The sequence below is a fragment of the Mercurialis annua genome, linkage group LG7 (assembly GCF_937616625.2).
Source record: "Mercurialis annua linkage group LG7, ddMerAnnu1.2, whole genome shotgun sequence".
Lineage (NCBI taxonomy): Eukaryota > Viridiplantae > Streptophyta > Magnoliopsida > Malpighiales > Euphorbiaceae > Mercurialis > Mercurialis annua.
The window spans coordinates 3,143,864-3,167,740 of record NC_065576.1 but is presented as its reverse complement, the minus strand read 5'-3'; the positions used below and the strand labels follow the sequence as shown (position 1 = coordinate 3,167,740).

Here is a 23,877-nt window from a genome sequence, read left to right as displayed (position 1 = left end):
AAAAAAAATTTAAGATAATCCTCCAATTTATATTTATATATTAATTATACGTATGATATAACCTTTTATTTAATTGTTTTTAATTTTTGCATCCTTTAATTTATTAAATTGTCAATTATATTTTTGTATTGGTTAGAGATGAAATCATGAAACCTAAAAACCCAAAACTGGATAAAAATAACGTTTTTATAAGATCAGGGTATAAACAAAAAAAATTCAAAATAGAATTTTTTAAAATAATTTAAATATTACTATATCTTATTTTTTTATTAATATAATTAAGGAAAGAGTGCTTGCAAAAGAAATTAAACTCACGACACTAATTGCTTAGTTTTTATACCATTAAAATGAACTGCAGTTCGTTGCTCTATTTTTTTTTTTTTAAATTCTCCTTTTTTTTTGTAGGCCCATCAGGTTTCCAAGAATTCGCCTTGACTAATCCGGATCCAGTCCGTGTCGCGCACGTGGCATGGTGGGTGAGTCTTCCAGTGGGAATTTTCTGCATTCACATCCTTTAGCGTGCAAATTAAATAAAACTTAAGAATTAGTATTATCATTAATTGTTTTTCTGGGTAATCAAATTTCCTGACAACTCTCTTGTAAATTAAATAAAACTCAAACATAGATAAACAAAAATTAGTTATAAGAATATGATCAGACGGCTATCAGGCAACAGCAGTGGCGTAGCTAGGAATTAAAAATTAGAGGGGCAACATATAATATTTTTTAATTTAATATATAAAAAGTAAAATATATTAAACCTAAGGGGGTCAATATATAATATTTTTTAAATAACTTGTACCTATTAAAATAAAGTTTACATGAAAAATTGTAACCTTTTTTAAATTAAGGGGGGCAATTGACCCTCTTGTTCTCCATGTACCTACGCCCCTGGGTAACAGCCATCAAATCTCGACGGTCACCCCTCACTGAATATATATTTTACATCACCCTTGAAATCTTTAGTCTTTAATACATTTTTAAACAGTTACTTGGATACTTAAAAAATCTCTCTGGTAAATGGTAAGTTCAATGTATACTTTTCAAGTTTTCATGCAATACGGCGTCGTGCATCATCCCTCCTGGTCACAATTCTTGTTTTCTTTAATTTCTCTTCTTTTTTTGCATTTGTTCTTGAGTATATAATCTGTTTGGATGCCAAGAAAATATTAAAGGGTTTCCCTCTCGTTAATTTCTTTAACTAATGTAAATGAAACAAAAATGAAATTTGAAGCTTAACAGTTTCTTGCTTTTCAAGTAAATAGTAGTAACTGTATTATCTGTGTACATTCTTAGGTTTACAAGATTGAGTTTTCTTGATTTCTTTTCTCATTTTCTTGGTAGATATTCTTTCATTTTCTTTGATCAATCTTCAAATGTATATAAAAACTTAAAAATTGGTCTCAATTTTCTTTATTTCCTTAATTTATTTGCACTCAATTTGCAGAATTGACAAAGAATATTAAAGAAGAGAAAATGTCAGAATCATGAAACTCAAGAACACAATGTGCAGCTTGCAAGCTTCATAGGAGAAAATGCAAAGAAGATTGTATAATTGCGCCCTATTTACCGGCTTCGGAGAGCAAAAAGTACACTAGATTACACAGCCTATATGGTTCAAGCAATCTTATTAAGCTTTTAACAGATATTAATCCTAACCAAAGAGCAGAAGCTATAGATTCACTTGATTATGAAGCTCAACAGTACCGTCGTGATCCGGCTTACTGGGCCGCTCAATTTTCATATTTCGAGCAAAAATACAATCTGTTACAGGATCGGATTTTAGCTGCAAAGCAAGAATTGTCTACTAATTATATCAAATCTAATGCAATTCAACGCGTTTTGTCGCAACAAACGGGTGCTGAAGAACTGACCACCCGGGAATTTTTCCCAAGGTATGCGAAATTATAAAGTAGTACAGTATATATTTCATTATAATTTTATGAATTGTTTACGTACGCGCTCTATGTAGGTCTGCTCGTGTTGAAATAAATCGGCCACAGAATTTGGTTGAGAATAGTAAACAATTCTCCGCGAAACGACTAGAGCTGAAGCTTTTTGAAGAACAAGAGGATGAGGAGGAGCTAATTCAACTAAATCAATCTGATATAAGCGTAATTAAATGTTGCATGTGTGGAGATTCTGGCCTTTCTTCTCAGCTTTTTCAATGCAAAATTTGTCAATCCACATCACAACGCAGGTATCTATATAATTTTAAAGAATAATTATACAACGGAATGGTTGTTCTCTATCATTCTTGCAACAAAACAATGAGTCGTTTGTCATGTTGGAATATTTTTTGATAAAAAATAAGCAATAACTAAAGATTTTCTATCGCAATCATCAAATAAAAACAGCGGTGAAGACGGACAGCAACACCCAGAACTAGAAAAGAAACAGCAGACTGAAAAGGAAAAGGAAAAGAAAACTGGTCCATCTTCATGAAAGTTCTCTGCTAGTGATCATATTAACTTTCTTGCTGTGCAAGGTATGTGTGTTCTTTGCTTTAACTTATTATGTTGTGGTGAACTAGGTTATGTTATGTTTGTACAAGAGTTTCTGATCACTTCTATTGTTTTCGATTTGGTTCGATTTTGAACATAAAATTTTTATAGTTAAGTTTTAGTGCAAACAAAATCAAACCGATTGACAGAATCGACAAGTTTGGTTCGTATTGAATATTTTTAGTTCCATAAAGTTATAGTTTAATTTTGAAAACAAAAGGTAAATTATTCAATAATTTAAGTTTTCGTCTTTGAAGTCTTCTTTTACATAATTATTCAATAATTTACACTCATTTTTATCCTTTCTTGCAGATCTGATATAAATTGGTGGATACTCATACAGCAAAACAGAGGATGATTTTTTTGTGGAGAAATAACATTTGTAGTTTACAAGTTGCTTTCATATCTTAGAACAGCTTAATTGCCTTGCTTGCATAATTCATTCATAGTGAAGATGAAGTGTAAAACCTCATAGTATAGTTTTTTTTAGAGTTTTTAGCATAAAACGACGTAGTTTAATGGCCAAATGTCGTAAAAAGGCCAAACCTTTCATAAAAGTTTCACAAAAGTCCTGACCTTTCAATTTTGTCGATTTTGGCCAAAAACAAATTATTTGGTTTCAATTGTGGCCAACTCTCAATTTGATTTCAATTTGCCTATGTGGCGCCTATGTGCCGCCTATGTGGCATGCCAAATATTGAAAGGTTAGGACTTTTGTGAAACCGAATAATCCATTTTTGGCCAAAATCGACAAAATTGAAAGGTCATGACTTTTGTGAAACCAAATAATCAGTTTTTGGCCAAAATCGACAAAATTGAGAGGTCAGGACTTTTGTGAAATTTTTGTGAAAGGTTTGGCCTTTTTACAACATTTGGCCTAGTTTAATTGATGACGTTCATGTATTAAACGACATAATTTTAATGTGTAAAACGAAACATTTTGACGTGGCAACATACATATGTGGCATCTCCAGAGTTTTGATTTGCCAAAAATTAAAAGTCGGTGAGTGATTTTATAGACTAATTACACATACTTTATATGATTATACAGACTAAAAATTATATGTTCATCATTAATTTTACCAAATTTTAAAGTTCCTATCACAAATGCAAAAGACGTTAAAATTTGTGATTTAATTACAAGTAGTAAACCATAATAGTTAAAAACACTCATGTCATGAATTTTTAAAAAAGTTAAACCATCAATTTAGAAAGAAACAAAAATTTAGATATTAGAGTAATATTTTATGTTATGAGACATTGAGGACATTGAATTCTTGTATATATATTTTACACATCACCGTTGAATTCTTGAGTTCTTAGTACATTTTTTTTATTAGATTTCTCGACTTTTAACTGGTAAGTTCAATTTCTTCATTCCATAATTTTTCATGCAATACGATGTCGTATAATATCCCTCTTGAGTCTTGTCTCTCTTGTCGACATATGGTTTGTTTTCTTTAATTTTCTCCTCTTTTGCATCAACTCTGTTTGGATACCAAGAAAATATTTAAGTTGGTTTCCGTTTCGTCTCGTGAATTTCTTTAATTAATAACTTTTATAAAAAAAATGAAAATTTAAGCTTGTTTGATTATTTAATTTTAGTTTCTTGGTTTTAAAGATTCTAAACAGTAACTTATCAACAAATATATGACAGATACCAAATAGCAAATATACAATAGATTGAGCACCATCGGAATCAATTAGTCTCAAATTATTATCAAAATTTTAAATTTATGAGCTAGGTAATTGTTTGCCTACGATTTTATGCAGGTCCGCCGATGATAAAGATAATCGACCACATCAACAACAACAATCGGAATAGGCAGCATAATCTGATGCAACTGCAAAAACAGCAGCAACTTTCAAAAAAACTAATGGAGGTGGATCTTTTTCTAGAACAAGATGATCCGAAACCACAAGACGAGGAGGAAATAATCCGACTAGAACAACACACAAAACAGCTTTTACAAGACGAAGTGACTGAAAAGAAAACTGGTCCATCTTCATGAACATTTTTGCTATTTGAAGAAACTTTCTGTTCAAGGTAAGTGTGGGTTATCAACCACAATCACACCAAACCTTTAAATCTTGTTTCAAATTGATACCGTAGTTTATTTATTTCGTATTTTTTTAAAACCGTTACTTTTATTTTTGTTTCATCTCAGGAATTCTAACCATTTCACTGCAACAGCAAAAAATTTAGAGCATCAGCAACAACAGAAGAGGCAGCATAATCTAATGCTACTGCAAAAACAGCAGCAAAAACTTTTCACAAGGTATGAGAAAATATGAAGTTATATATTTTATTATAATTTTATAAAGATGGAAAAGATTATATAATATTCAAAATATTATATAAAAAATCAGATTATGAGTATTTATGAGTTGGATAATTGTTTACGTATGTTTTATGTAGGTTCGCTCATGATAGAGGTAATCGGCCGCAGCATTTGGTTGTGAATAATATGCAATTCTCTAGTGCGAGTTATGAGCAACAGCATAGTCTACTGCCACTGCAAAAATAGCAGCATAACCTAATTGAATGTTACATTTGTAAAGATTCTGGCCTATCTTCTCAGCTTTTCCAATGCAAGATTTTCTAATTCAGATCACAACACATGTATTTTAATTTATAACTTCAATATTCTTTTATGGGGTGCATCCATTTTTATCAAAATTTATGGGTTTATTTTTTTAATCTTGGAACCGAAAATGTAGCATTCTTTTCCCGGAAAAATTGACCGAACCAACTCATTTGGTCCGGTTTGAATATTTTTAATTCCTTAATTTTCAGTTTGATTTTGAAAACAAAAGGTAAATTTTCAATTCAGTTCAGCTCGGGTTGAACTGAGCCCACACCGCTAATTATAGATACTTTAAAATCACAAATAAGTGGCTAAGAAGAGAAAAATTTACATGAAATTTTGTTATGCAAATTAATTACATCAATGATTTTGACTTTTGTATTATAGTTTGGTTCCTTTTGATAGTTTACTATGGTTAATTGCTATTTGAAAGTCTTTAATCTTGTCAAAAGAAAATTAAAACTCCATTTTCAGTTATGTCCTGATTGAATTACTTACACTTATTTTGTTTTCTTTTATCCTTTCTTGCAGATCTCATATAATGTCTAAATAAATCAAATGCAACTATATTCATTAATATAAATCAATTTCATAAAACTCATTTTTTTTCAAGTTTCCAGTTAGTTTTCAAAATTTAATCTGCCAACCACCCTATTGAAAATCTCAACTATTTTAGCGTTTTTGTTATAAAATGTAGAGTAAACCTATCCTTTGTTCCATTTTCCCAGTATAGCAATCTCATGCAAGGTAAACATATTCATTATATAACTTGTAATTTTGATCTTAACAAATTATTGGGAGCCAAAGGGAAAGGACATAACTCACTTGAGTAAATAGCTCCCACCATTCTCATAACTCATTCCGAGTCCGAGGAACCCTGATAACGATCATCAAGTGTTGTAACCATTTTGTATATGTTTTCTTCCATTTCTTCTAATTCCTCTTTTGCAAATCCCCAGCTCCTGAGTAACTCAGTGCCCGGTGCTCCCCGCTCGATTCCGTATTTCCGAAGATTTAACAGTCTATTCTCCAGAAATGGCAGGATCACCTTGCTTGAACGGAGTCTAGCTGCCATTGGGATTGAGTGGACGTCAAGTGATCCCCTTGACGTGGACCCTGCAACTGGACTGCTCAAGAGCTCGCCATGCTGGCCAACCTTATTGCTGAAGATTGAAGGAAATGGCAAGGGTATAGGAAGAGGGCAAACAGCGACAGATAGATGGGAAAATTTTGGCCTCATTAATGCATGTTCATAAGCCTCATCAACTGTATCTGTTACTTCACAAACAGAAGCTTGACGACCCCCTAGAGAAAGAAGTAAACAACAATAAGAACACAAACAATCTATTAGGAGCACAATATGGATAAGCCAAGGCAGAGAGAAAATGGGCATGGAATTGAAATTTCACTCAACTTGCCAATAGTACCTACTCTTGACCAAAAAGATTATCAGACAGACCCTTTACATGTAAAGAAATATCAAAGTTTTTTTTTTACTATTGTGTTCAATCATCTTTATTCTTGTCCCCGGTGATACTATTTTTAAGTTTTCAAGAAATTTCATGTCTACCGATAAACAAATTAAGTATCAAGCTTTAGCAATCAGAAAACACACTTATAAATTACCAAGACACTTGTTGTTCATTAAAGGCATCTCAATATTTAATTGAGTTTTAAAATGTATTTATGTAGATGATTTCCAGCATGGCCTTGCAAATCAAGATATTGGAAGGGTGAAATTTCAAAAAAATTGTCTCGGTTCATTCATAAAGCATATGCGTAGCCAGTACCTGATGAGAAGGCTCCATGAACAGTCAAGGATTCCACAGCTTGCAAATCTTCCACTTCTGCTATCTGAGGAGTCAATGAATGCAAGTTTTGTAGAAAATACTGCTCATCTTTTTTCCCTGGTTTAATCATGCCAAAAGAGTTAACAACAATTTATTGACAAAAATGAGGGTCTGTTAATAAACGTCAACGGATAAAATACCTGATAGTGCCAAAGGATGCACTGGCATTGCAACGTCCAGAGTAATTGCCATATTCTGTCTACCTTGCGTGGTTAAGGTGTGTACAAGTTCATAAATATCCATACCACCAGAAAAATAACTAGAGTCTGCAGTGGGTCCCATAGATTCCATTCGGAAGGGAAGGCTAAGAGAGTGTACAGCAGCAGCATATACTGCACTGCAGTGGTATGGCTTCTCGTCTTCTATGCAGAGATATTTCGAAGCTTCACCTTCAAATAAAGGAACAAGCCATGTAAACAGAGTCTATTAAGGACAGGATTAATAAATATTGTTACTAGTTAAGCAATCAAGGATTGTTTTACTTAGAAAAAATGAGTAATATCTGGTGAAAAGGAGTAAAGCAGCCTAATTCGTAGAGAATTTTTCAGAAGATGTGAAAATGGCAGTACACTAAAAGGCTACGAAAAACCATGCACTTGACTCAATGAAAAGACAGGAGCTCACTTCTACTAAGAAACGGTAAACCAACTGGAATGATCATTCTACAGAAGGATGACAGTCTTGAAAACGAAACTGCATCATGAATATTCCTGGAAATTGATTGCTTCTGACTTCTTGTGTTCATATGGGAACCAGGACCTCTAACAGAATAGAGCAAAACCGGTGTATTACTGTACTCATCCGCAATATTCTCCAAAAAATCTGCAGCCAGAGCAGAGAAACCTCCAGCATCATCAACAATGAATTGAAAACCCTGTCAATTAAATGAAGATTTGGTATCAAAAGAAAAATGAGAATAAAAGTAGATTTGCTGATAAATCACTTGAAATTCATACTGAAAATCAGGTACATGTCTAGACTCTAAGTAAGAATCAAAATCAAATGAGAATCCTTAAAATGTCTCAAAGAGATAACATAGTAAGATGGTTCCTCAAAATAGCATATTGTTCAGATATCTCAACATGACATGAATATAAAAACACAGAAACATTCACTAATAAAAGAAGATCAAAGGAATACTGTCTCCTGAACTTGCCTCCAAACTCAAACTAATATTTTGACAGATTAGGTGCAGGAATTCAGAAGCCAACCCAAACACTCAAAGAGAACAAACAGCTATTGTAAAGAGAGAAAATCCTTTCTATTTCTTTTAGAAGAAGATATAACTTTCAAGTTCATCATGCAATTTTGCATACCTGAATATAGTCACATTCTTCTACAAAAAATCGCAGCCTCTCACTTATCTCTTCCCCTCGTAAACCCCCAGAGAAAATATCTCTTCCAGCTCCAAAATTGTCAAATTTCTCAGTATCCATCCATAATCCACTTAATTCATATAAACTTTGCGGATGATAATGCACTTTTGAGAAATCTGTCCAATACTGGACTCCATTTTCTAAACATCCAACTATATCCTGATTTTGGATTTCTGATTGTGTAGCAGTATTCCCCTTGTTGCTACCACTGCATTTCAAATTCCCCCGCTCTTCCTCATCCAAACTTTGCAAGAACAAATTCTTCTTTGAAGGCTCAGATGCATGAGTGGAAATGTTGCCTGTCCTGCGCATTGCTCATAGTCATTATTGAATGCCACTAAAAACAAAAATACCATATTCGGAAATTGTAAAAAACAGAATACACGAGTGTATCTGCATTGATAGACTAAAGATATAAAGCATGAGTTTTATTAAAATGTAAAATTAGAGGCTACGAAACTAAGAAAAACATATTTTTCATGCTGTTACTTTGACGAGCAGGAAGAAACCCAAGCAAAAGTGATAATTTAATAAAATGTATAATATAAAAGTGTGATAACTTAATAAAATATATAATATTTCAGTTACAAAAAAACAGCAACTAGAGAGATAGATAAATATAGGAGAAACTGAAGCATTGTTAAATATTTATAGTCTGGGACAATAAAAGCATCGTTCAGCATTCTTAGAGTAGCAAACTGCAAAAGATTGCGTAGTCTGGGACAAGTTTTCTTCTATGGTGTTTCTCTTTCCTTAATAAACATCTATCTACACAATATTTGCAAGGAAAAGGATCCAATTAACTTCAAAATACATAATGCTTTGAAAAATAACATAAATAATGTGAATAGGAAATTAAATAAAAAAATGAGTATTGGACTTGTCATGTCAAATCTTTCATGCTCATGCCTTTACTCTGAACAAGTTAAATTGCATTAGTTTTCACAATCTATTTAAGGTAGCTTAAATAAAAAATAAATACTAAAACTCGCACCATGTGGTAACTGCTGATGAAGCTGATGGCCCTTCCTTGTATAATGCACCCTGTGAACTCAATGATCCTAGGGACCCTGAAACGTACAAAAACCTCCAACTATAATTAAATCATTGCCAACTTTTAATGGGTCTGAAGGCTACACAGTCATTTTCAAGGTCTCTTTACAAAGAAAATAGCAAAGCCGCCCTTGAGCATCAAACTTACGAGCACATCTCAAAACACTAAAAAATTTCACATCTTAATAATTCCATTGTCAAGTTATCAACAAGAAAACATATTTACTGTGACAAGATAAGCGCCTTTCTTAAAATGACAAAAAAAAGGACGTATAAGGTCTTTACAATAGGATAGACATGAAATCATGGATCAAGTACCTTGATGGTTTATAGAAACTACACGGGGAGTATATGTAAGGGTCCCCTGCGCATGTTTAAGAAACAACAATGCACACATTATATCTCCATCAAAAATACTCAAGTCAACAAATGATACATAGCAACGTGTCTCTAAGCCATTTTTTTACGAAAACTTAGTATGAATAACAATATCCTAAATACAGCATACATCCGAAGCTCTCAGATTTTAATATAAAAGTAACATTCATATGAAAATACATAGATTATCAATATTGTGTTCTGAACTGATTAAAATCAATCTTATGCATTTAAACTGAGCATACCTGTTGCGTCTCGCCATTTCGATAAAGCACATCCATGTTAAGGTACTGATTATGATTCTTAAATAATGGATTACTACCAGGATCAGCGGCCAAACCCAGCAACTCATCCTTCAGAGTTGATGAAAAAAAAAAAACACTCGATCAATTTCAGAAACAAGCACCAATAATAAAATCAAATTTAGTGGGAGCAAGTTATAATATGATACCTGAAAGTTCCAAAAATGGGAGCCGATAAAATTGGCGAAGTCTCCGACTTGGACTGTCACTATCTCCCTCATAGTTACTACTGCAATGAATGAAATTAAAAGAGAAATAAACCTGAATTGCTGAAATGAATGGTTGATATTTATCAATTTGAAATCAATCAAAACAAAAATGGAATTGATTAGGGTTTAGCAGTGAGGTTTAAATTGCCTCAGGTGAGGAAGAGGTTTTAGCACTGGTTAAACAACGTCGTTTGATGACTTCAGTTTAACTGTGCCCTTTAAAGTTTTTTTTTTTTTTGAAAGATAGTCTACTCCAATTGTTAGCGAGGGTTAGCGGTGATAAGAGTCATATTCAGTTATCATTTGAAATTCAAATTGCTATCTACTGAACATGTTGTTGCCGTATATATTGGCTATATTTCTAGGTATATCTTCTGTTATAATTCTTGTAACAAACCCAAAATTTGTGGGTAACTCACTTGTATTTAATATGCTCCTATTCACAGTAATATACAAGTTGAAATTCCAGCAATTATTTCATGGTATCGGAGCTGCATTAAGGTTTCAAACCCAAATTTTCTTTTCTCTTCAAAATGGCTGGAAACTCTTCTAATATCTTTCCTAATGCAAACTTAACAGCTCACTTACCCATCAAATTAAACACAACAAATTATCTCATATGGCAAGCTCAATTAATGTCATTACTTCGTTCTTACGATCTCGATAACCATATTGAGAGTACTTCCACCCCACCACCAAAAATCAAGGATGATGAACCCAATCCTGCTTATCATTCCTGGTATAGATACGATCAATTGGTTCTTACTTGGATAATCAGCTCAGTTTCAGAGAATTTTATTTCTCAAATTGTAAATGTTTCCACAACAAAGGAAGCATGGCATAAACTTTCTGCAGCCTATTCTTCTGACTCAAAGGCACAGATTCGAACCATTAAAGCAAATTTTTTCCGTCTCCAAAAATCAAATGATGAAACCATTGCTACGTACATTCAACGTGCAAAAGGTATGTTTGATCAGTTGCTTGCTCTTGGAGCTGTGGTTCTTGAAGATGATCTTGTGCAGGTTATTAATAATGGTCTTGATCATACATATTGGCCATTTCTTCGATCTTTGGAAAATCGTTTGGATTCTATTGGATTTGATGATCTCTATGGCTTGCTTTTGAGTGAAGAAGCCAGTTTAGTTGCTGAAAAATCAAATGTTGTGAATATTCCCACTGCTTTCTATTCTGCCAATCAGTTTTCTCAAGGCGGCCGAAATTTCTCAAACAATTTTAGCAGGGGTCGTGGATATAAACCACGAGGAGGCCGTGGCAGAAACTTTTCCAACAACTCACGACAGTATCAATTTTTCAGGTGGAAATTCTTATGAAACCAGTTTTGATCCTCTCACTGTTACATGCTTTAATTGTAATGGAAATGGGCATTATGCAAACAAATGCTCTTCTCCAAAAATTCGACGGGAAAACCGTAATCTGCAACCTTCTCCGAGTTCTAATCTTGCAGCATCTTCCAACCCAAATCATCAAGCTTGGATTATGGATACGGGTGCTACACATCATTTGACTTCTGATTTGAAAAATCTTCACGTTTCAGCCGAATATAACGGTTCTGATGGTATCAAGATTGGTGATGGTAATATTCTTCCTATTACTCATATTGGATCCTCTCAATTTAATTCTTTTGATTCATCTTTTCAATTACAAAATATACTTCGTTTTCCTCATGCTTGTTCCAATTTACTGTCTATTGCTTCTTTTACTAGTGCTAACCAAGTTTCTGTTGAATTTTTCCCATGTCACTTTGAAATAAAGGATATCCGCACGAGGAAGGTTTTAATTTCAGGCCTGAGTAATCAAGGACTGTATTCTCTCTTTCTAGTACCAAAGAAAGATTCAACTCCGATAAAAGAAGCACATTACTGTTCATTCTCGACATGGCATAATCGTCTTGGTCATGCGGCACCCCAAACAGTGAATAAGATTTTGATTAATGCAAAAATTCCAGTCTCAAATAAATCGCAGTCTGTGTGTAATGCTTGTAGTGTTAGCAAGAGTCATAAATTGCCATTTCCTGTCTCAAAATTTCGGTGTCAAGGTCCTTTGGATGTCATTAGCTCAGATGTTTGGGGACCATCTCCAATTGAGTCTGTTGATGGTTTCCGATATTATGTTATTTTTCATGACCATTTTAGTAAATATTGTTGGATTTATTTCTTGAAACATAAATCTGATGTGTTTAATATCTTTGTCAAATTTCGTACCATTGTTGAGAAATTCTTTGCTCGTTCTATTAAAGTTTTTCACTCTGATCTTGGCGGTGAATTTGTTGGTCTTACAAAATATCTTGCGGATAATGGTATCACACGAAGTAGTTCTTACCCAAAAACTCCTGAACAAAATGGTTTAGCAGAAAGAAAACATCGACATATTGTTGAAACTGGCCTGTCTTTGCTTAACCATTCTAATGTTCCTCTGAAATATTGGACGTATGCTTTTGATACTGCAATTTATTTAATTAATAGGTTGCCTACACCATCTTTACATAATCATACATCTCCATATCATATTCTTTTCAATATTCAGCCTCATTATAATGATTTGCGAGTTTTCGGTTGCTTGTGTTATCCATGGCTACGTCCATATGCTGTGAATAAATTTTCAGATCGGTCAACAGCTTGTGTTTTTCTTGGTTATAGCAAAACTCACAAAGAGTATATTTGTCTTAATTTAATTACCAATAAAATGCTAACATCTAGACATATTGTTTTTGCTGAACAGGAATTTCCATTTCAGAAGAAAAATGATGTGTCAGCACTGGTTAAAATTCAAGCTTCTTCACCTGCTGCAATTCAAATCCCGTTGGTTCCTGCTAAAGAATCAATCTCAAATTCAAATACTCCCATAAATCCAGATTCTTCTCATGATCCTATCATACCAAATGAAACCCTACCTACAATATCTCCGCCAAATCATGCTAATTTAAATCAACCAGCTGCAACTTTATTTCAACCCAACCACTCAACCAATCTCCAAGATTCTTGTGCTCCTCCTGCCATGTCATCTGATTTGATTCTTTCCCCTCACATGTCACGGGTCCCACCTATTTCTTCTCCTTTAGCCAATAACGTTTCACTTGCTCACTCCAATCAAACGTCTTCTCCTTTACCCATTGATGTTCAAATTAATTCATCTCCTATACCTGTTTTGGCTACTCAAACTCAAGCCACCTCTTCTCACCCTTATAATACACGGTTAAAATCAGGTCACCTGAAACCCAAAATTTTCACGGCAACCATAAACACAGAAGAAGAGCCATCATGTTTCAGTAAAGCAGTTAAGTCATCTCTTTGGAAAACAGCTATGCAAGATGAAATCGATGCTCTTTCAAACAATCACACATGGACTCTTGTTCCTCCACACCCTTCTCACAATGTGGTTGGTAACAAATGGGTTTACCGAATTAAACGGAAATCTGATGGCACTATAGATCGATACAAAGCCAGATTAGTGACTAAGGGTTTTCATCAAAGACCAGGTGTTGATTTTACTGATACTTATAGTCCAGTCATTCGTCCAGCAACGGTTCGTCTTATATTATCGGTTGTTGTTTCTCATAATTGGACAGTCAAACAACTTGATGTTTCGAATGCCTTTCTTCATGGCTTTCTCGAAGAAGATATTTTTATGTCTCAACCGCAAGGTTTTGTTGATAAGCTGAAAGCAGATCATGTTTGCAAACTTCACAGGTCATTGTACGGCCTCAAACAAGCACCTCGTCAATGGTACAAACGGCTTTCATCAGCTCTTCTTGCTCTTGGTTTGAAGGATCAAAGACAGACAGTTCATTGTATTTCTACAAGAAAAATGATATTCAATTATTCTGCCTTGTTTATGTGGATGACATCATTCTCACGGGCAATGATTCCTCACGTATTGCTTCAATTATTCAATCACTTAGTACTGAATTTTCTATCAAAGATCTTGGCATACTTCACTATTTTTTGGGTGTTGAAGCTACATGGAATGATAATGGATTGTACTTAACTCAAAAGAAGTATATTCGTGATTTACTGCACAAAGCCCGAATGGAGGAAGCAAATGGTATTAGTACTCCTGCTGATCCGAAAAACAGTCTATCACTTAGTATTGGTGATTCTTTTCATGATGCATCATTGTATCGCAGTATTGTTGGGGGCTTACAATATTTATCACTTACAAGGCCGGATATCTCATTCTCTGTCAACAAAGTATCACAATTTATGCATCAACCTACGGATGTTCATTGGTCCGCCGTTAAGCGAATCTTGCGCTATCTTCAATCTACCATTACTCATGGTATTATGTTACACAAATCAGCCTCTACCATAATTTCAGCTTATAGTGACAGCGATTGGGCGAGTTCAATTGATGATCGACGGTCTACCACTGGTTTTTGTATTTTTTATGGTACTAATCTTATTGCTTGGGGTTCTAGAAAGCAGAGAATGGTAGCTAAATCGTCAACTGAAGCTGAGTATAGAGCACTTTCCACCACTGTCTCAGAGCTGAAGTGGATTTATTCTATCATCAATGAGTTGGGTTTTACAGTTGGTAAATGTCCTATATTATGGTGTGATAATCTCAGCACAACATATCTCACTACAACGTCCATTTTTCATTCTCGTTCGAAACATCTTGAGATTGATTATCATTATGTTCGTGAGCATGTAGCGAGCAAATTTCTTGAAGTTCAATTCATCAATTCTGAATCACAAATTGCTGATATTCTAACGAAACCGCTAGCTAAGACGCGGTTCATTTTCTTCGAGACAAGTTGAACGTCGTTCAATCCCGAGTTCAACTTGCGGGCGGGTGATAAGAGTCATATTCCGTTATCATTTGAAATTCAAATTGCTATCTACTGAACATGTTGTTGCCGTATATATTGGCTATATTTCTATGTATATCTTCTGTTATAATTCTTGTAACAAACCCAAGATTTGTGGGTAACTCACTTGTATTTAATATGCTCCTATTCACAGTAATATACAAGTTGAAATTCCAGCAATTGTTTCAAGCGGGAGTTAAAATTAGACATTTTTTATATAGGCACACTGCCCTTTTAAGTTTAATCCTTGTGCTATGTCTATGGGTTATATTAGTTTAATAAAATATTTTACTTTAAAGAAAAATTCCATAGAAGTATAAAATAAATTTCAATTAAAAAAGAATAAAAATTAAATTTATTTTCAAATTTGTTATTTAAATAAAAATCTGGTACACTTTAATTTATATTTTGGGTTTGAGATATACACAAATGTTAGTCTTTTGTTTTGTTGATGAGATACTTATATATTAGGAGTACTTAATTTTGATACTGACCGGAGAAAGATCAAACGAAAAATCAACTCAATTGATTTGTTCGTTCGACCTAAAATTCTTATAAGTTTATATGGATTTCTTTCAAAAAAATTCATTTCAATTCGATTCCTTTTAGTTTGATTTGAATTTAATGCATTATTTTTTATGCCCACTAATATTCCAAGCAAAAAAGGTAAAACGACCAAATGATCAATTTTTTTTTTTACCAAAGATAACAGTATATAAATATATAAGAAGTAAGGCCATCTCTTGAAGATGATGAACCAATCTTAAGCAAAAGAAATAAAAGTGAACTTCACAGCTACTATTGAGTCATCCAAATACACATTTATTTAACAAATTAAAATACGAAAGCGTAAATAATTTGCTAAACGAACGGTGAAATTACTTACCGTTAAAAAGATATTAATATAAGTATTACCTTAATTGTAGAGCGCATTGCTGAAATATCAGGACCATTCAGAACAAAATACACCGGTATAGCTTATCTGAATCAAAGGATCAATTTGCTCTCTTAACTTGTATATCTAGTTTAAATAATTTATATTATTAAAATTAAGTCATTTGATTCTAAAAAATTACGAATTCAAAAACTGAATTGAGCCTTTTTTTAAAAATAAAAAAGATGACTAAATTCAACCTTTATTCAGAATAAAAGAGAAAAGATAGTTTAAACAAAGTTTTTTTTTCCTTAGAAGATAGTTTAAACAAAGTTGAAATGAACATAAAAAGAAGATTCGATGAAAGAGAAATTTTTAATTAGTCCCAGTTTACTACGTCATCCGTGATCTAAGCTTATCACATTATGACACGTTATTAAAATAATGGCACTATCGTAATATTATTATTTAAAAGTGTATAAAAATAATAAACAAAATTACGATAGTGTTAATATTTTAATGATGTGTCATAATGTAATAGATTAGTTTACGGATGATGTGGTAAACCCAATCTGTCTAACAATCTCTCTAAAGAAAAGCAATACTTTCATATAAGTCGTTCAATGTTGAATGCAAAATCTTAGGTGGACTAACCATATCCTCTGATTAAGATTCATATTTAATTTTGTTTGTTTCACACGAAACTGACACCTTTGTCTTATTCTGATTCCAATTTTCTTTGCACAAAAGATTAGCTGTAAGTGGAAGTTGAATCATCTAATGCATATCTTAATCTTATGGATAATTTTAACAAATTTTTAAATTATTATTTATAGAGAACTGGATTTATTTGCTGAACTTTCAGTTCAGACATAGAATCATAGTATTTTTTAATTGTTTTATCCTTGACTTTTAAAAAGAAAACCACACATAGAAATAATAGTGTTAGAGTTTGGTGTTCGGCTCGATAAAAATTCGATTCGAATTCGTTTTGTTATTTTAAATGAACGAGTTTAAGGTTTAATTTATATTCATTTATTTAAACGATTCGAATTTAAACTTAATGGTATTTACAAACAGAACAACTCGTATATAAACTCGCAAGTTGGCTGACAAACTCGATTATAAGCTCGTAAACTGTCACATATATGAGTTCGATTAAGAGTTCATGAACTAACTCGTATATAAGAAAAATGATATATTTTTTGTTAAAACTATCTAGTTTTTAGTTAATTAACGAACCGAACATAAACACTCTAATTCTTACAGAGAACTCAACATAAACATCTCAAAACTCGTCCATTTTGTTCTTTACAACTCTAGATATAAAGTCGTTGGATCAAATCTTCTCATAATGACAAAACTAACCTTAACCACAAATGAAAAAACTGGAAAGAAAGAGACAGATGGAAATGACAAGATTTAGTAATCATAAGGTTCTGTGAAAAATTCACAGCCAAAATGAAAACAATCCTGGAGAGCATTCAGCACAGAACTAGTTCTTACTGTAAATGATTACCTATGTTGCATGAAACTTATCGAATCTTGCGTTTTAACATTTCGTTTTCACTTTGCAAAATACTTATAATTTTCCAAAACTTTATATTTATAAACTATTTATATAAGATACGTTTCCCCGTTTACGTTTCAACATGTTCTGTTTTAGAATTTTCCTCTCCGTGCAACATAGCTGATGATTATTTAAGCAAAGAAAATGTCAATCAATTGACATATTAACAAATAACAATAAGCATCTATCATTTCACCATCCATATAGATCACAAATTTGTAATGTAATTGTTTAAAAATGAAGTGATGAACAACACAGTTCCGTAAGAAAGAGATAGAACTCTAGGTTGAGACAAAACTGAATCCGCAAAATCTATTCATCTCCGATCTCTCTAATGTACGCTTTGTCTCTTAGTTTAATGAAAAGAACTCGAGTCCTATATGTGTCAACATTATAATTTCATGTTTACAAAATCTGATTTCTCATGTATATTTTTGTTCTGCAAAATTCACAGGTATATTAGAAATCAGTTTAATTACCACTCATTTCCAACTATTGCTTGCAGATGAATTATCATCTTCTGCTTCCATGTTTTCGTCTCCGGTATTAGACATACCTTTGGCGGTCCCACATTGATGGAACGATCCTTCAGGAGAATTTGAATTCATAACACTTTGTTTTGATGGATGGTCTCCGTTTTCATTTCGAGTCATCCATAAGAAACTTGCTTGAGCGCCAGAAGAAGCTGGATGTTTACGGATATGAAGCCTATATTTCTGCCGATAGAAAAACATCATATATTATTATATTATTATATTATTTTGCCATATATATAACACATTAAGATGTTGATTATGAAACAAATTTCTGAATCAAGAACTTACTTGCAAGTGACTCTTAACTTCATCATTAGTGAGCCCATCAACTTGCATGAGTTCTTTTATTTGTTTAGGAGTGGCCACTGAAGAACAGAATAATCAAAATAAAGAGTTTATTAATATGTAGAAAGAATTCAGTTCAGCAAAACATAAAGAACTAAAATTATGACAAGAAAGAGTATCTTTAGCAAAAGAACAAACAAGCCAATCAGTCAATTCATTTAGTAATCAGATTCAGTTACATTTGTTTAACAGAAAGCGACGAAACAATATTTTTTACAAAAATAGTTTATAAATATAGAGTTTCGGAGATTTAGAAGCCTTTCCGGAAACGCAAATGAATCACCAAAACATAGAATTGGAGAAGTTTCCATGCAACATAGCATATTAACAAATCTTTGTAATCATAATTTACACATAGAGACATTGCAACTCTGTAGAATTTTCAAAAGTTAATTTAAGAGCCAACCAATTCTCTATACATTAAAACGAAAACGATGAAACTAGAATCCTAAATGAATATCAAATCAAAGTAACAATATTTTTTACAAAATTGGTTTATACATATAGAGATCCAAGTTTCAAAAGTATTCCAGAAACGGAAATTAAATGCTGAAATGTAGGACTCGGGAAGTTTTCGTGCAACATAGTATCTCAACAGATCTTTGTAATCACAGTTTGCATAAAAAGACATAACAATTCTCTAGAAATTTATTTAAGAGCTACCAAGTCTACAGGACTAAAAATGCCTGCACGAGTCTAAAAACAGAAACTTTTTCCCTATCGGACACGGAAACATTGAAACAAAAAACACAGAAAATAATGGAAACAATATTTCCTACAAAGACTAGGTTATAAATATAGAGTTCTCGACTTTCTGGAAACAGAAACAACACCAAAAGCAAAAATATAGAACTCGATAAGTTTCGTGCAAATAGCTTTTGGCCATAAGTTGGTTACCTTGAGATCCACCAAGTTGTTGTAAGGCATCAACAAAGCGCCGGTGAAGCTCCGGTGACCAGCAACGCCTCCGTTTCTTGTTAACAGACTGCTGCTGCTGCTGCTTCTGTTGCTGCTGGGGTTTGTTCTGCGTCTTAATTTGATTAGAGCCGCTGATTTTCGGCATCAAATTGCAAGAACTCAATTTAGAAACTGGAGTAATAAGAGACAGTCCAGTAACTTGTGAAACAACTTCTTTTTCCTCTATCTTTTTAGTATTTTCAATCCCAGATTTTGCCTTAAACGCCACAAATTCCTCTTCTTTACTTCTGTAATTACACAGCTGAACTGGGTTCTCACAAGTTGACCTATCATCATCTTCTTCACTCCTCTGATCACCCAACAACAACAAAAACACATCTATTAATCAAAAATTCAGAAACCAATTAAAAAAATCCAATCTTTCCTTCTTACTAGTACTTTAACTAGGTAGCACAGACACTTCATCAATCTAACAGTTTCTGTTTCGAAAACGGGCACTTGGAGTTTCGGACACAAAACTTCAATTTTAACATAAGAAACCTTAAAATAACATAGTTTCGCCATGTCCTTGTTCAAATGTCCGTTTTCCCGTGTGCATGCTAGAGCTTAAGCACCGACACTTCACTCAATTAACCTTTCCCGTTTCGGAAACGTATCGGACACTTGGCGTTGCGGACACGAAACTACAATTTTAACACAGGAAATCTTGAAACAACACCGTTTCGCTATGTCCGTGTCCAAATATTCAGTTTCCGTGCGACCTAGCTTAAACATATAAATTCTAAATAAAAAAACAAGATTAAACAACTTAATTACCTGTTTAGTTTCTGATTTTGAATCCTGGTTCTTAGAATCACCATCAATCCAAAGCTGAACAGAGCTCATCCAATTCTTTTTATCAATCAAATCATTTTCCATTTCTCTATCTCCATTTCTACAAGAATTTTCTTTTTCAGACACAATCTCTTCCATTTTCTGATACTGCATTGTCTCTTCTCTCAACTTAACAATAGCTAAAATCAAACAAAAACACAATCAAATTCAAAACCAAAAAAAAAAAACACAATCTCAAACCACAAAAACCAAACAAAAACACAATCAAATTCAAAACCAAAAAAAAACACAATCTCAAACCACAAAAACCAAAAAAAAAAACATACCATCATTCAAAAGAAGCATACAAAGAGGCAATTCACGTTGAAAAGCTTCAATCTTTTTCATTTCTTGTTCTAATTGACTCAAATATTCTTCAATCTTCGATAATTTCAAGCTGCAATCTTTAACCTTTGACACCTCTTTTAAATACTCACTAATTGTTTTGGGTACATAAACCAAGCTTAAATCCAAGCTCAGCTCCATTTTTTTGCTTTCACTAATAATTTCTTCAGTAATAATTTATCATATCTTATATAAACAGAGAAAAAAACAGCTAATTTTGTTTAAATATTTATAGAGAGAGAGGGATAACATAAAATAAAATAAAATATGTTCAGATTCAGAGACGCGAAGATTCGTTTACTAGTTATGAAAAAACAAAAGAAAAACTCGGGTCGTCGCGTATTTTGAGTTGACTCGGTGACTCAGTGAGTTGGTTTGCAGTAATAGTGGAATCTTTGGATCTTATAAGACACGTGGCGAATTGTGGTTATAAGTGGAGTGTTTGTTTTTGGTAATTAATCTGATTTATTGGGGTTAAAAGGGAAATAAAAAAGTGTTTTTGTGTGATATTGAAGATTCCTTTTGGTAGGTGAGGTTGAGGAATGGGAGTGAAAAAAGGGACAAATAGTACTTTTGACTTTGTTAAGGCACTTTTATAGGTAAGAAAGTTAGGGCTACTTTTTATTGTAAATCTTTGATTCTTGGAAATTACCATTTTTACCATATCAACTCTCTTTCACAATTTTATGAGGCATAATTACTTAAAAAAATCTCACCTTAAATTTTTTTTTCGTTTACACTCTGATCTTATTTTGGATTTTTAGATTTTATCTCTATCCAAAAGTATTAAAATTACCTCTTTCACTTGAAAAAAAAGTTTAAAATAATCCTTCAATTTATATATATACTACTTAGATGTATGATATAACTTTTTATTTAATTGTTTTTAATTTGTTCATCCTTTAATTCATTAAATTGTCAATTATATTTGTGTACTAGATAGAGATGGAACCTAAAAACCCGAAATTGGATACAAATGACTTTTTTACAAGGTCGGGATATAAACAACAAAAAAAGTTAAAGATGGGATTTTTTTAAATAATTAGACAATTTTATTATGTTTTTTTAATTCAATTAAAAGAAAAAAATCATGAACGTGGTATTTCAGCTCATTTTACCGTTTTATACGAGATGTCAAAAAATAATTAATGCATTACATACAAATTGAAGTCGATGTGATATGGCACAATTTTATTGGATTATTTGAGAGAATAAAACGAGTTAAATTGTCAAGTTTAAGGTGTTTTTTTTTCAAGTTTAATTGTCCTATTTATTAGGTATTATTTTCAATTTAACTTATGGGCAACATTGTGAAAGGTCGTGGGTTCAATTTCTCCCATAAACATTCTCCTTTCCGATTATCATAAAAATTAAATATGATATATATTCTTATTAGTTATATAAAAACTAATTAATATTTAAAAAGCTATACCATATTTCTTCCAATATAATTATCAATTTTGTTTTGCAATTTTTGCTTATGTCCAATGAATAACACTTCCTAAAATTCATTTTGCATATTGTTTGGATTTAAAACCTACCAATAAACTTAACATCAAGGAACAAAATTTATTTATTGATATCTATAAATAAACAAAAATTAGTAACTATAACAAGCGAAAATATAGTAGAAAAGATAAAAAATACAAAAAAATTATAATATCTGTTGAGTTCTTTTAAACTATGTCATAATGAATAATTGGACATCATTATTAAGACGAAAAGGATAACAATTTTTTATTTAAATAGATGAGTTAATTTTTTTAATATTTATATTTATTGTAAATTAGTATCTATCAATATAATTGATATAGTTTTGTATAAAGCAAATAGAATATTTGAAATATGATGAAATTATATTCCATCATCTAGTAGGAGGATAAACTCATCTAAAATAGTGGAATTATTAGGTTGCTTAGATTAGGTCAATTCCTTGATATCCATTCTTTTTGAAAAGGGATTCTTGTGATTTACTAAATTGTACATTTATTTTGTTGATTAGCCATATTCATACAAGCCCTAAGAATCTTAGTGTCAAAAAGTTGAGTTAGCTAATTCATTATTATGCTTATCTAATATTCCAAACGTCAAGTTTTTGTACACCAATACAACATTGAAAAAATATAATTTCCATCTTTGACATGAATGATTAGATTCATTTTTCAAATAATAAATATTATATTATAAAAGAAATTAAAAATTAATCAAGGATAAATAATATTATATTCAGAGTTAAAGAAAATATCAAATTGATAGAAATCTTTAAAAGTATAATTCGGCAATATGTAGTGATTATTTCAAATCACAAATCAACTATGAGCTATTTGCATGAATCTTGTTTAGAAAATATTAAGAATAAATTTTTAATTAATAATAATTCAGATTTTAGGTCTATTAATATATAAAAAAAATATCAAAATTTATAAAATTTATAAAATTAAATCAAGAAAAAAAATAAGTATTCACAAAAATGTAAAATTTACAAAGAAAATAAATAGAATTGAAATCTACATTTATTGAATTAAATTAAATATTAAACTACCAAAAGAGATGTACTAGACAAGTCAATAAATAATTGGCGGAAGTCAAACTAAAAAAATTAAATTATGGATTCTAAGTTAAATAAATTTATTTATCTTTATAATTTAATTTTAGTTGAATATTTTTAATTTTGTTTATATAAAATGTTATTTTTTTACAAAATAATCTTTTTCTTATTTTGCTATACAAATTTATATATGGAAATGACTATTCTCTCAATACAATATCATAAGTTACCTGCCACATTGAATATTTGATGTTGTTAAGAAAAGTTTTGGTATAATAGATGAGCTGGTGTTTAAAGAAATCAATAAACCTTTGGCTTAGCTGAAAAGCCGGATTATTCACATCTCACATAAATTATCTGAATGGAATTCAAAATTTGTACTTTTGAATAGGATTAACACCTTTTTTTTATAATCGGGGAGAGGAGCGCTTGCGGAAGGATTTCAACCCACGAGTTTAACCGTTTGCTGTTCATATATCATTTGAGTTATAACTTGTTGGTGGGATTAACACATTTTAAGATTTTTTATTTAATATTTATAATTTATCGAATTCTTAAAATTTTCATTTGATCTTACTTGATTCTTCAATTTTACGTTTTGGTTTATTTGGGATTTAAAATTTCATTTTGTTTTATTTGATTCCTGAATTTTATATTATATTTTTTAGTTTATCTGATTTCTGAACTATCATATGTTTAAGAACTTGAGAAAGTAAGATATTAAATTTTAAAGACAAGATAAAACCAAATAGAAATTCAGAGGCTAGATAAACTAAAAAT

The 23,877-nt window shown here is 31.8% G+C and overlaps 2 protein-coding genes and 1 long non-coding RNA gene across 3 annotated transcripts; 1 reads left to right on the top strand and 2 right to left on the bottom strand.

Annotated features, from left to right (window-relative positions):
• The first annotated feature begins 938 nt into the window (after positions 1-938).
• LOC126655610 (uncharacterized) lies at positions 939-5,122 on the top strand. Its single transcript, XR_008789482.1, has 7 exons — positions 939-1,023; positions 1,448-1,895; positions 1,973-2,200; positions 2,358-2,488; positions 2,817-4,551; positions 4,699-4,783; positions 4,924-5,122. It is a non-coding gene; the product is annotated as an uncharacterized LOC126655610 (long non-coding RNA).
• On the bottom strand, positions 4,190-10,467 carry LOC126656327 (uncharacterized). The gene is made up of 10 exons (XM_050350869.2): positions 10,201-10,467; positions 9,995-10,102; positions 9,690-9,735; positions 9,313-9,388; positions 8,259-8,622; positions 7,567-7,816; positions 7,083-7,331; positions 6,883-6,999; positions 5,918-6,397; positions 4,190-4,348 (listed from the first exon to the last, which is right to left on the bottom strand). The coding sequence occupies exons 1-9, from the start codon at positions 10,270-10,272 to the stop codon at positions 5,949-5,951; spliced, it is 1,731 nt and encodes a 576-aa protein (XP_050206826.1). The 5' UTR covers positions 10,273-10,467; the 3' UTR covers positions 4,190-4,348; positions 5,918-5,948.
• Positions 10,468-17,695: 7,228 nt separating this feature from the next.
• Positions 17,696-20,922, bottom strand: LOC126656122 (transcription factor HHO5). Its single transcript, XM_050350606.2, has 5 exons — positions 20,492-20,922; positions 20,148-20,344; positions 19,311-19,680; positions 18,357-18,433; positions 17,696-18,248 (listed from the first exon to the last, which is right to left on the bottom strand). The coding sequence occupies exons 1-5, from the start codon at positions 20,688-20,690 to the stop codon at positions 18,015-18,017; spliced, it is 1,077 nt and encodes a 358-aa protein (XP_050206563.1). The 5' UTR covers positions 20,691-20,922; the 3' UTR covers positions 17,696-18,014.
• Between the last annotated feature and the right edge of the window lie 2,955 nt (positions 20,923-23,877).

Coding starts and splice junctions, on each gene's coding strand:
- LOC126656122 (XM_050350606.2), bottom strand. CDS start 20,690: ATGGAGCTGAGCTTGGATTTAAGCTTGGTTTATGTACCCAAAACAATT. Junction 20,345..20,491: donor TATGCTTCTTTTGAATGATG/GTATGTTTTTTT, acceptor GTTTGATTTTAG/CTATTGTTAAGTTGAGAGAA. Junction 19,681..20,147: donor CAAAATCAGAAACTAAACAG/GTAATTAAGTTG, acceptor TTGGGTGATCAG/AGGAGTGAAGAAGATGATGA.
- LOC126656327 (XM_050350869.2), bottom strand. CDS start 10,272: ATGAGGGAGATAGTGACAGTCCAAGTCGGAGACTTCGCCAATTTTATC. Junction 10,103..10,200: donor CCCATTTTTGGAACTTTCAG/GTATCATATTAT, acceptor TCAACTCTGAAG/GATGAGTTGCTGGGTTTGGC. Junction 6,398..6,882: donor TCATGGAGCCTTCTCATCAG/GTACTGGCTACG, acceptor TTCTTTCTCTAG/GGGGTCGTCAAGCTTCTGTT.